This window comes from Boleophthalmus pectinirostris, unplaced genomic scaffold, assembly GCF_026225935.1.
Source record: "Boleophthalmus pectinirostris isolate CB_2022bp ecotype Guang Dong unplaced genomic scaffold, ASM2622593v1 HiC_scaffold_3, whole genome shotgun sequence".
NCBI classification, from domain to species: domain Eukaryota; kingdom Metazoa; phylum Chordata; class Actinopteri; order Gobiiformes; family Gobiidae; genus Boleophthalmus; species Boleophthalmus pectinirostris.
Genome location: NW_026571299.1, coordinates 19,482,824 through 19,496,060, shown reverse-complemented (window position 1 = coordinate 19,496,060; position 13,237 = coordinate 19,482,824). Strand labels below are relative to the sequence as shown.

The window sequence follows — 13,237 nt, the reverse complement described above, 5'->3', positions numbered from 1 at the left end:
TGTTGTTGTTTTTTTTCTTTTGGGAAATTTCTTAATGTAAATAAACAAAATAATAAACTTACAGCAAACTTTTAAAATAAACTTGACGAAGAAAATATACTTTGTCTTATTCAGCTCTGGTCATTACAGTCAGGTTAAAGTTATGTGCACAATGTTTTCAAAGCTAGTTTATATTCTCATTCCCTCTCCACTCCTACACAGGTCTCCATTGTTTTGCTGTCTGTCTCTCTAACTCTCTGTGTCATCCTCTCCACCCTTCCTACCTTTGCCCCAGTGGTTTGCTTTGATGCCAAAATCAACTTTGACGACAACGCAGAGTTCCGTCAGAAGGCAGTGTTCGCCATGGACGACATGAGTGAGAGCGACCCCACTGAGATGCACGCTGCCAAGTGGGACCTCAAGTATATCGGGCTCGACGGAAACATTGCCTGCTTTGGTAAGAGGGTGGAAGATAAGCTGTGTGGATGTATTTATAAGAGAGCATACAGGTGTTTTGTCAGATCTGGTATTGAGTACCTTTTTGTATCAGTTGCCATTCATCTTCAGTAAACCCTACCTGTCAGACTTTTAATTTAATGTTTATGGGTTTTTTGTCTTAATGTTCATTACTATTTAGAATGTAGATTCTCACACAGTCAGATCAGATCAAAAGTATGAATGAATGCATAGTGAATGTAGTAAGCAAAACGTGTGAAATAATTAGTTTTATATTGGGATTTTCCTAATGGACTCTGACAAGGCACTGTGAAGTAAAAAAAAAAATATTTCAAGTGACTTCATGATGAAGCTGTCTCAATGAGCTTCATCATGAAGGTCATTGAGACAAGGCCAAGGTTTTGCTGTAATATCAACAAAAGAAAGGGTGGCTACTTTGAGGAATGAATCTGTTATGAAACCTATTTATTTATTAGATATTCAACTTTTTTTTTTTTTTTTTTACTTTGCTACATAATCCCATACATCTTGTTTCATATAGCTTCAGAATGCATGTACAATGTAAAAAAAAAAGTAGTAAATGTTAAGAAAAAAAACATGGGTATTTTCATGTAAGAAAGACATTTCCACCTTAAGCCTATCACCTTAAAGTTCTATCATGACTAAATTGGATAGGCGTCACTTCAAAAACCTAGCTGCCAGAACCCATATAAGCCCTCAGAGTAATAGTGAGTCTTGAAAATAATTGCTATATTATACCACAACTATACTTTTATAATGCTTTACTTAACAATCCTCTGAGGCGCTATAAGTTAAGTGTATGGTTAAAACTTAGTAGACACAAAGGCAGCCCGGGCTCTCTTCCAGTCCACACTGCACGTCTCTTTCGGAGCGCTCCAGACGGATTTCTCCCGTAACCAATGCGTTCTAATTAGCTATAATCCGCCCGGAAAGTCTCCAGTGTGCTGGATTGTTAGCATTCTCATTAAAGGGCCCCTCTCTTGTCATAAATCAAAGCTTTTACACTGTATTGCAACACTAACAGGTGCTCTCGCTCCTTACCGCACGCTCTTATAAACATATTAGATGCCTGCTACCCCCGACCACATTTGACACTTTCGTACTTCCCAAGTCGCTCTTAAAGTAACCCCAGCTTTTAAGCCTGTGTCGTTTCCGTGAGAGGTTCATGCACTAGCAAAATGGCAGCTTTTAGAGCAAATTTCCGAAAGTCGAGAGCTTTTCCAGGGCACACGTTCATTCAGTTTAAACTAAATGAGCGAAGATATTTTTTGTGAGATTGGCGTGTACACATCTCAGCGGGAGAGACGGTCTGGAACTTGGCTAAATGATGACATAGCCGGCAAAAAGATGCTACCAAACTCTTTTAATCAACGCTCTTTCTGTGAAGGTGTGATTTGAAGTCTTAATCAGATTTTCTCTGTGTTGCCAGACCTGAAATGCGCAATGTTTCTGATGTGAATATTTTCTATTGATGCGTGTACAAATTCACTAGAGGGAGAAGAGGCAGAGCACGTTCCCTTTTTTTGGTTTTCAATGGGTACTAAAGACATGGGGGCGTGCTATTTAGTCTTTTCTTCACTGTTTTAATATTTTCTTTATTTCGTTTAGTGGTTTTTGTTGTCTCAAGGACTACGAACTTGTGTCAGTTGTCAAAATGTTTTAGTCTTGATGTAATAAATGAATTTTTTGATTTGAGAATACACAAATATCCATGCTTAACACTTGGCATAATCTGAATTGTAATAGTTATATTACTGTTATATAATGAGAGACAAGACTTTACATGAGATCTACCTATAGCTATTCTTTTTCCCAAACTGCAGACATATGTTTTAATTTTATTCATATACATTGATTCTTCTTAAAGGTGCATTGTATGACTTTTCTGGTGGAGGTTCTGTCAAATGCTCTTCTCCATAGAGGTGCTATTGCTTTGTCAGAAATGTTTCACAGGGTAGCTTTAAACCTTTCTGTCATTATGGAGGCCAAACCAGGCCAAGTTACAGGTCAAATCTGTGAAGAAGCAATGCCGCTCACAGTCAGAATGCCTGTGTTTCTAGGTATTTTTGAGGTATAACCCACCTGTAATTTAGGTTAGGTTTGGTAGAGCTGTTTAATGTCATACTGTGGAACATTCAAAGCAGAGTAATGCCATAACCATAGAAACAAGAAGGTGATGGACCCCAGCTATATTCATATATTTAAGTTATTTAAGTGTCAGGTTCAGGTTTTCTTATTTGGACCCATGGGTAAATTTGTTTAGCAAATTGAGACTCCCACAATACACATTCGTCATCCACATAGACAATTACATTAGAATAGAAAAAGAAATCAGATTAGTGTTTTAGTACTAAGTGGAAAATTATTTTAGTGCCACAAATAAACACTCTTGACTAAAAGTTAATTAATTTCTTAGAACAATTAGTTTCAGATTTTAAAGGCCCTGGTGTTTTTACAGCATTAATACATTCATATACATTTTATTTTCTTGCAGTGAATGGAGCAGGATTAGCCATGGCAACTTGCGACATCATTGACCTGCACGGAGGAAAACCCGCTAACTTCCTGGACTTGGGCGGAGGAGTCAAAGAGAGACAGGTCTACGAGGCGTTCAAACTTCTCACAGCAGATCCAAAGGTATGACAGTGTTACAATAGCAGCTTTTGATCATTGCACGATTCAGCTGTGAAACTATGATTGGTATTGCAGTCATGTATCTTGTCATAAAGCGCTGTCTCTGCCTAACGCACAGTGAGGGACACAACAGTACTCATTAGACTCAGGGACTCTGGCATATGTCCACGTCTGCCTCAAAAACACACTCGGAAACAGGACGATTATGCACCATCATTTTCTGTCTCACCGCCATGATGAATTACCCCTCTGTACTGCGCAATAAACACTGCCTTACCGGACTCATTATTACACGTGTGGTGACAGACGTGTTCACATGCATATTAATGAGAGGGGACAATAATAAGAGCATATACAGACTTAAATGAAAGCCTTCCCACCAAAGACTCTGCTGTGTGAGTGGCAGCAGCTCCCGGTGTTTTACAAGTCATTTGGCTCTGTGCACAGAAAGCTAATAAGTCCAAACTAAACAAAGCAAGCCTTGTGACGATGGGGCCGGGGACGATGTCGTGTCTCTGCTGCGTCGCATCCAGCTCCATCAGACCCCCTTTGGATGTTTGGAATGTCGTTTTCACTTCAGGCTGCAATTATTTGTAAAATGATTGCATTGTGGAGTTTCAGCGCGATTGCAACAGTTGGGGCTAGCATCAAAGTTCAAAGACTTTGTTACAGGATCCCAGATTCCCATGTCAGCTGCTGTAATGGTTCTGTCTGGAGTCTGTGTCTTACCATGAGAGAGGGTTGTCTCCTAGTTACTACATGACTATGCACTTGTATAGATCAGTGAAACTTTTGTGTGTATAGCTTGAACTGAATTTGAATGACTGTTGGGTAACAATCGCAAAATGTGTTGTGGGGTGTCAATAAAGTGGGTTTCAGCATCCTCTTGTAGGTGATATTTTGAGAACTATTCATTCGAAAGATACTATACTTAGTCTAACTTACTGTATTTTTCGGACTATAAGTCGCACATTTTTCCTGGTTTGGGTGGTTCTGTGACTTATACTCTAATGCGGCTTGTATATTAAAATTTTCACACTGACAGCCTGGAGAGGGCGCTATAGACTTGTGTGTCAGTATTTGCTACTACTGTACCACTGTCACTTCACCCTCTACTGCGCATGTCTCCTGCGAAAAATCCGCTGTCCTGCTGCAAGTAGTAAAATATTCAGCTGAAAACGGTAATCGAGCAGCAGAAAGAAAGTTTGAAGTGAGCGAGAAACTTGAGGGACTGGTGGAAACTGGGGATGGAGAACACAGATTTATGGTAACCAGGAAGAGGAAGTAGCACTCCATTTACAGTCAGAGGTCACGGAGTTGCTCAGAAATGACAGTGAGGATGAAGAATTCAATGGATTTAATGATTTGGACTGAGATGGAGAGTTTGGTAAACTTACGTTATGTTCTGTTGTTTATGCTATAGTTATCTGAATAATGTTAATATGCTACGTTAACAGCCTGTTGTTCTCTGTTCTATTACTATTACTATAATTTACTTTTCAAGATGAAATGTCGGTTCCTGTTCTCTGATTTTATAAAATAAATTTCCCCAAAAAGTCCAACTTATAGTCCAGTGCGACTTTATATGTTTTGTTTTATTCTTCATTACGCATTTTTTGACTTATACTCCGGAGTGAGTTATAGTCCGAAAAATATGGTAATTGCCACATTAATAGCAACAATATTTTTCCATCATTTGGAAACCTATATATAACTGCTTGAAGATCATAATTAACTGCATATGAATGAGTGCATTTGCTCTGATCTATGCTTGTACAATAAACACAATGTATATTATTAGCAAACATATTTCAATTAATGTCAGTAGAATAGTATTATGTGTATGTATGACAGTACAAATTAATGTAATGCTTACATCTTTGTTGAAAGCAGCAGAACATGGACAAATGTCTGTTTGTGTATAGTTTAGCACACTTTCTCTACTACCATGCAGTAACTATAAATCAAGGGCAAACTTGCCTGTTCGTCACTATTATGTTCTTGTCTGCCAAGAACATTTTGATCACATCCTGCTACTTTGCTGTAAAAAGGCTCCTGCCAGCTTCTGTAGCTTACCACATGCAGACTTTGTTTTAGGCCTATGCAAAGATCTACACTAATATGACAATTATTGATGTATTTAGATGTATTTTCCTTCCTGACTCAAACAGTTTTATCCCAAGTCAATAGTCCTAGCTGAGCTTTTCATTACCCATTTTCAGTAAGAGCCCGGAAATGGCGGCATTTTGCAACAGTTTGTGCCCCATGTTGTTTCACACTTTTATAGATGAATAGTAAAAACTCTGGCACACTGGCACAGCAGGTGATGCATTGCCGCGCTCAGATTTCCACTGTGTGTAGAGTCTATTTAGTCCCGCGTGATACGGACTGACTGGACTGAAAAATGAGAATAAATATGGCAAATAAAAAAGAAATGTGATCAATATGGGAGAAAGAAAGTACAAAGATGTCGCTTTAAACTCGAAAGGGGCGCCATCTACTTTTATTGAACTGTTTTTCACAAGCAACGTCGGGAGGCAAAGTCTGTATTCACTCCAGCTTTCAGAATCCCTGCATGGACACTAGTCTCCTCCTTGGCCCTCCTCCCGTTCCTCCTCCTCTTCTTCTCAGCCTTGGTTAGATTCCCTCGATCCAGATGGGTTAGAAAGCCCTCTGCCTGTTCATGCAGCTATGTATGGAAATGGAGACAGCCAGCTCCTCCCTAACCGGGGAAAAAAGAAGAATAGGATTGACATTAAACTGGGTTGGAAGCATATTAGCATTTCAACCAAGGGAGCTGAGAAACCTGCTCTGATCTGTGAAGGGAATTTTAATCATTTCACAATAAGAAGCGAGAAGGCGCAGGCTGATTTGCATTTGGCTTTTTTCCACGCACAAATTACCACCACTAAAGTTAAAAAAATGGGCAAAAATTGAAATTATAATCACGCCATATGCTCCGAGAAGGCAACAAGGCGAACAATTATTGATTCTGCACGTCAATAAGTTGTCACAGAAGTGCTTTTTCTTTTTTTTTTTCCTTTTGGATTGTAGAAAGTCATGGTCTTCAAATGTGAAACTCTCCGTGGAGGTTTTGCTCTCTCCTGCTTTGCTTGCTTCGCACATCATTATATTTTTTTTTACTTTGCGAAAATGAAAAGTGTGCCCATTCCGGTTGCCGTTGTAATGCGTCTCTCACCACATGCCATTAAGGAAGCTTATTTCCTCCCCTTACCGTGCTGGAAGAAATAAGTACAATATGGGCTGGAGGGAGAGCTGGTAATGTTCACCTGCATACATGAATACCGGGTTTTCATTGGGGACCTTCCGATGATTTATGCGCCCGCTGCGTCCAATGCGGAGGGTAATATCCAGCCCTAATGACGTCATACATTTGGTTTAAAACAGGTATGAGTGCGGTTCTGTATTCCGAAGTCATTTTTTATGCTTTTGTTTGCCACTCTTCCTTCCATCTCGGAGCTTTTGAAGTCAGCGGAGAATTGTAGCCAGAGTGGCGCAAGTGAAGTGCTGTCACAGAATAGGACAGCGAGACCGAGATGACAAAGCATCCTTTTTTCTGTTTGTGTTCTATATTGGCGTTCATTATCTTATATGCTGAGGGAGAAATGAAGAGAGCGCAGATGAGAAAAGCTCGCTGTCTGAGTACCACAATACAGGAAGTGGAAATGATTGGAAGAAAGATGAATCATGAGTCACTGTGTATTGTGCACCGAGCTCAACCGGGTCCAAAAGCATTCAGCGTTGTTTGAATTTTGCCCCCGGCTTCTTAAAGTGAAGACATATTTATTTTCCATGGTAAAATAAATAGCCACGCTTTCTTAATATCCACGTATAGAACAGTTTGTTGACAGACTGCCTGAATTTATTGAGGTTTACCCCCATAGGCACCTGTAGCCACGGCGCCAGAGCAGGCAGCAAAACCGACAGCCAAATAACCTTATTATTGCTTGGCGCCAGGGCCATAAAGCGAGTGGCAGATGGATGCTCCGTCCAACCTTCATCTATTTTGTTCTCAGGGCTTAGGGCTTTTCCTGTAATTTTTATAAGGTACAACATGAGGACTTTTTACTCAATGTGATATATTGCCCCTTGTGAATAATTACTAGTCAAGACCAAGGTGTGCCAATGTTCGAATTAATAAAATATAAAGTGCCAGGATTGCAGAGAGGGCTACTTCAAGTTAGACTTGTCACAATAGCATTTCAAACTTTATACTTGATATCAAACTTTGATAAGGAAAAATAACTTGATGCTCTATACCAACTGTAGTACCATGAAAAAACTTTTTTTATATAGTACCATATAACTTTCAACACAAAATGATGACAGAGACACTACAATTGTTCTGACCTAGATTGTACTGCTCTATTTCAGAACTATTGTAGTAGCTCCAGTGGTGGAATGCAATAAAGTACTGTATGTATGTAAAAAATTTAGGCATCTCTACTCAAGTAAAAAAAAAAAAAAAAAAAAAAAAAGAATGCATCTGTACTTTTTACTTTTACTTCACTATTTGAGATAAGGTATTAGTACTTTCTACTCCACTACATCTTTGAACAAGACTGAAAAGTAAAAACATTTTTTTTATTATTGTTTGAAACAAGTATTTTAATACTGTTATTTATGTAGATTTTTTCATGTGATTTATTTATTTATTTTTTTCCTAGTATCTGTACCTTTACTTAAGTAGTAACAATTTGGGTACTTCTTCCACCATTGAGTAGCTCTAAAATAGTTCAGCAATGCTACAATTATTCAGTACCTGCTTAATGAGTTTCCAGTTTCTCGAGTTTTTCAAGTTTTAGTATCCATAAGTATCTAGGCATCTTTTTTATTCAGATATAATCCAAAAGCGAATAATTTCCAGATTTAAAGTGAGGCAGTTTGACATAGTTGTAATAGTAATGTGATTAAAGAAAACGACTTGGCATGTTTGTTTTTGACTGACTTAACATGGAAAGAGTCATGTCCCATTCCCTCTGCACAGCTTGGGACCATGACTCATGCCACCGTCTTCACTTTACTCACAAATGTTCTTTGATCTTGCTCCCAGCTGAGGAAATTGCCAAAGTTTACATCCAGCCCACACTTACATTTTATTTCAGCTCAAGCATTTATTTAGACAGATTCCTCTTGTGATGACTTCCCCTGTGTGTGTGATGCGACAAAAATAGTGAGAAAGTTTAACTCAAAGATGAATAACTATGCTCACCTCAGAAAGGAACTGTATGTAGTGTTCTTACAGTAAAAAGATGTACATTGAGGACACGTACAAGTTTTTCTCATTCTCCGTGAACAGGCTATGTGAAAGTTCAGAACCTCCAGAATTCACTCAGTAAGCTGTAGAGGCTGCACTAGCACTGAGTAAATTGTGGTGTGATGATTTTCTAACTTTGCCTTAATCTCGTGGGATAAAACCAGGTAACAAAAAGTAAAATTTGAAACCTAAAAATATTGCCAAACCAGGAAAGAAATACTAACATTTTTAGATAATTCTTAAATATAATAAGTAGTCCGACCAGTGCACTTTCATGATTGACTGTAGGTGCTGGGATTTAGGTAGTGAGGATTTAGATCATAGAGTCCTTAGGTTTAAACCAACTAGATTTTAACATTGAACCTGGCTTGAGAACCCAAAGTACCAAAGAACTTGACGGAAATGTGGTATGATTTTGTTGTTCGCATTATATATCTGAGGACACAGTTAGGTAGTGTTTATCGAGCTTTAAATAAAAATATTACATAAGGTTCTATTTAAAAGTTGAAATTCTGCTCAAATGCATTTTAACGCATGATTTGGATTAAAAAGCAGAACATGTGTGATCTCTTGGAATACTGCGACTCCCTTGTCTGTGTGTAAATGATTAATGTGCTGCTTGCCTTGTGAAGACACTTTGCTGTGTTGGTTTGTATGAAATGATTATGCTCGTCCCTAAGAGCTTTTTTCACTGCCCTACAGCCAAATTGTAGACTTTTTTTTTCCAGCTCAGTGAATGTCAACTCTTTGTATCACCTGTGCCCCGCATCACCCTGTTTGTGGCATTGTCTTCTCCCTGATGTGATGTTCTTTGGTGTTCTGCATAAAAAAATAAATACATAACTTAAGATCTTTGAAACTCCCTGTGCTATTCAGTTGTCCAAACTCTTCAGATGGATACGTAATAATTTTGAACTCTACATTTTGACTCTTGGCTCTTGACTCTGGGGTAGTTGAAAACAGGAATTTGCTGAGCCCTTGAATGCAGAACAATACAGGATTACTCAGACATGCATAAACTGATCGAAGTACAACTTTGACTAAACTCTTGGTGAGCGAACACCATTATAACATTCTTAAAATCTCATAAAGTCAAGTTTACATAATACTATCTACTCTTAATGGTTGTGTTCTCAAAATGACAAATTATCCCCAAGGAGTAGGTTCAGTTCTTGCACTTTTGGTGTGAAATCTGTGGTATTGTGAGACAGAAAGGTGTATGATTCAGTAGCCCAAAATAAGCAGCAAAGGTTGTATTTGTTTTTACAATAGTTAGCATCAACTCAATTTGATTATTTACCTTTTTATTATTGACTCTGTAATTCAAATATTTTCATTTGAGTGGGAAATATGTCGATCATATTAACAAATAATCCAAAGAATATTGCGAAATAAGCAACGGGTGATGCTTTTTAACAATTAATGGCTTGTTTTTGATTTTGAAATATATTATGATAATTTGCCTCAAAAATGTTCAAGGTGGATGCAAATTATACCGTAATTACGCACAGGCTGACATAAGAGGTTAGTGAATCTCATATGTGTGAAAGGGAGTCAAGTAAACCCGATGAGTTTGCAGGAAGAAGTAGTAAAGATGCATGGTGGTTAGCGCGCTCTCAACAGTGCAGAGTGAGGGTGACAGGTGAAGACTTCTACTGGTAGATTGGACAAGGTGTTATACAACAGTGGTGATGTGGTTTGTTCTATATACAGTAACCTGAAGAAAGATGGATTTGGTATGGCATGGGTCCATTTGAACGTTTTTATTGTATTTTTTATTTTCATGATTTGAGGATGTTGTAATAAATCCTGGATATTGTAATTGGAGTTGTCAGGTTGTCAAAAGTATCAAAAATCAGATGCTAATTGACACTAAAGCAGGTATTGATACTAAGAAAGTCAGATTCACAGGACAGAAATTAACCTTTTGTGAATAGCCAGAATGATCTTGAGCTCTATCAGTAAGTAAGTAAGTAAGTCTTTATTTATATAGCGCTTTTCACAGACATATGTCACAAAGATGCTTTACAGAGCATTATAGCTTCATTATTCTTTTCTCTCCTCACCCAGTGATGGTAAGCTACTATTGTAGCTGCCCTGGGGCATACTGACGGAAGCGCGGCTGCCATGATAATCGGCGCACACACCACTTTCATACTAGGCCATGTGGGTGAAGTGTCTCGCCTAAGGACACAACAACAGTTTTGTGACTGGCGCCCCCCTGTGGCACCTGATTTTCCCAGCGGTCTCCCATCCAAGTACTAACCAGGCCCGGCCTTGCTTAGCTTCTGAGATCTGACGGGATCAGGCTTTATCAAGGCAGTATGGCCAGTACAAGTAAAAGACCACATCTTAAAAAAGCACCACAGTTAAATGTTGAAATTCACATTTTATTGTCTAGAGACAGAGTGTTCTGAATTATCATTGTGGTATAAGAATCAGTATTGAGTCTATTCCTCAGTACTGAAATTGAGTTAGGTTTAGAATTAATTTTAGTATTGTGACACTTGTTGCTAGGCAAGAAAATGTGACTATATAGAGAGATTTAAAAAGATGGAAATGCAGACAATCTAGTTCAAGGGAGCTAGATGATTCACTGTGGCACCATGGAGAAGAATTTTACTGGGTCAATGCTTCTTGGGCTTTTGTATCTTCACTCACTATTGTTAGATATTTTATCACCTATGGCTCTATTTCACTCTCACAAATAACCTTCCCAGACATCTTCATAGTGTAGCCCCAGTCAACCAAGCCCCCTTATGATCCTTTCTTACCCCTTCTTTCTTTCTGTATCTTTTCATGTGGCTAAATCCTGTTAAAGTGGATGTGAGAAGCTCTTTTCGTTTCATGGGCAGCAGTAGTCTGGGCCTCTCTGTTCTGTTCCCCCTGAGGTAGTGTCTGAGCCGTGTCTAATGTGCTTCTACATGTGTGTGAGAGCCCAAAGCCTGCGCCTGCGGTCGGCTCCAGGTGAACACAAGAAAGGCTCACGTCAACTTATAACTTCAGTGCTTCATTCTACACCTGCATGTCTAGCCATCTCTGTGAATATGTGGGTATCATTGAATCACTATTTGCAGTTGTAAGATACTTTTGTTGTCAAAGCTGCCCTAAACTGAGGAAATCACCGCCTCCAAACATCACCAGTCACTAACTCATGGATGATGGGATGACACAAGATTCGGTCCACGAGAATGACGACATGAGATTAATTTATAATGACTGAATGAATAATGTAGCTCATAATTTTCCAAAGAAATGTAACGTTGTTCAAGCCCAGTGTGAACATATATAGATCACATGTTTCCATTCTGTGCTGGCCTTGACCACCACAGTAAAACAGTTAATCTTGTAATATAAAGTCACCTGCATGATTCCATGGACTACATACTTCAAAACATTGTCCATGGAGATAAATAAGTGTTACACCGTTGAATATATGTCAAGATATAGTCAAAGGAACAGCATTTCTATGGAAGTAAGTAGGAGGCCTTCTGCCAGATCAAATAAGAGTCAGGTCTATGGAGATGCAAGACCATTTACAGTAAGGATGCATGTTTTTTTTTTTTTGTTTTTTTTTTTCAGTGCAACTCAACCAAATTGGAAAATAAAGGTCTATTCCAAGTTACTGTTGCTGCGGCTTTAATTTGATCAGTTTGGTTCATACGATGTGTAAGCTGTCTCCACTAATCACCATTTATAAAGCTGTGGAGTCCATTTTGATTGCAGTTCGACTATGAAAAGAAAAGAGAGCGGGGGAAAAAAACAAAAAAAAAACCAACTCGCAATCCCATTTATTTTAGGCCACGACATTACTGCTTTTCCATCGGGACCCGGCAACTCTTAATCACAAGAGCAACCCGCAAAGCGAAAAACCCAATTGTGTGTTATTTCAGCGGGACACAAAACCACCTCGTCGCCTGAAGCTGAGAACCTGTGGGAGATGGCGGTCCCCTGTGTTATAAGCACAAGCAACGCAAAGCCGCAGAGACCAGGAGAGAGAGGAGAAGGCAAGCCGGGACTGTAATAGACTTTTATTCCCAGAGCTCTAAATATTACCTATGAACAAAACAGAGGCCCTCTCGTGAAGGGTCAAGTACTCTGTCCAGCCAATGGAGTCATCACATTAGCGTGACCGTAGCTTCAAAAAAACATGTTACAAAAGAGGAAAATTGCGCTTTTGTGAGTAAGAATATATAAGGTAGTCCACATTAAAGCCACTGTGACTCATGTAATTCTCTGTATAGTCAGTGGAAGTCATTGGGTTGCATTGGCTCTAGCTCATATAATGGTTTTCTTGAAGATTTGCTTACAGTGCATTTAGCCATGAATCTGTTTTTTGGTCTGCACACCATGGGGACCCCTCAGCTCTATAATACACTACAAATCTATGCAGCAGTGTGAGAAACTTATAGACTGAACTCAGCACTGACCCCACGTTAGACCTTGAAATATATTCAGCATGAGCCTGATGAAATCTATTTGTTGTTTGTGCATTTGATTGTGTACCACTCTCAAGGCTGCACATTCTAAACCGGTGAGACGCAGGGTGATGGCTGTAAAACTGTAAAGTGTTGTGCGTTGATTAGAGGGTGATCAGTGGAGCAAATCTGGGCGACCTTACAGTCCCTGAACTCAGAAGCCTGCTTGTCTCGATGACTTCCAAGAGGCAAAACTGTAATAGCTTTGCTGTAAACTAGCATAATTACAAAAAATGTATGTAATCATGTATTGTTTAACAGTTAAACAGATATACTTTGACAATCACTTAAATGAGAAAAAATCTGCTACAAAAACTAAAGTACAGTAGCAAAAAAACATTCAACACAGTAGCATTCTCCTGCATTCTCCCTTTTTTCCTTTGTGCATGTA

At 38.9% G+C, this 13,237-nt stretch overlaps 1 protein-coding gene and 1 pseudogene across 1 annotated transcript in view; one reads left to right on the top strand and one right to left on the bottom strand.

Annotated features, from left to right (window-relative positions):
* suclg2 (succinate-CoA ligase GDP-forming subunit beta) overlaps positions 1 to 13,237 on the top strand; it is a 104,273-nt gene that overhangs the window by 49,827 nt on the left and 41,209 nt on the right. Inside the window, exons 8-9 of the mRNA XM_020930974.2 lie at positions 275 to 436; positions 2,951 to 3,093. Coding sequence (XP_020786633.2) covers positions 275 to 436; positions 2,951 to 3,093 — 305 coding nt within the window. The remainder of the gene's footprint in view (positions 1 to 274; positions 437 to 2,950; positions 3,094 to 13,237) is intronic.
* On the bottom strand, positions 10,587 to 10,704 carry LOC129411172 (5S ribosomal RNA; annotated as a pseudogene).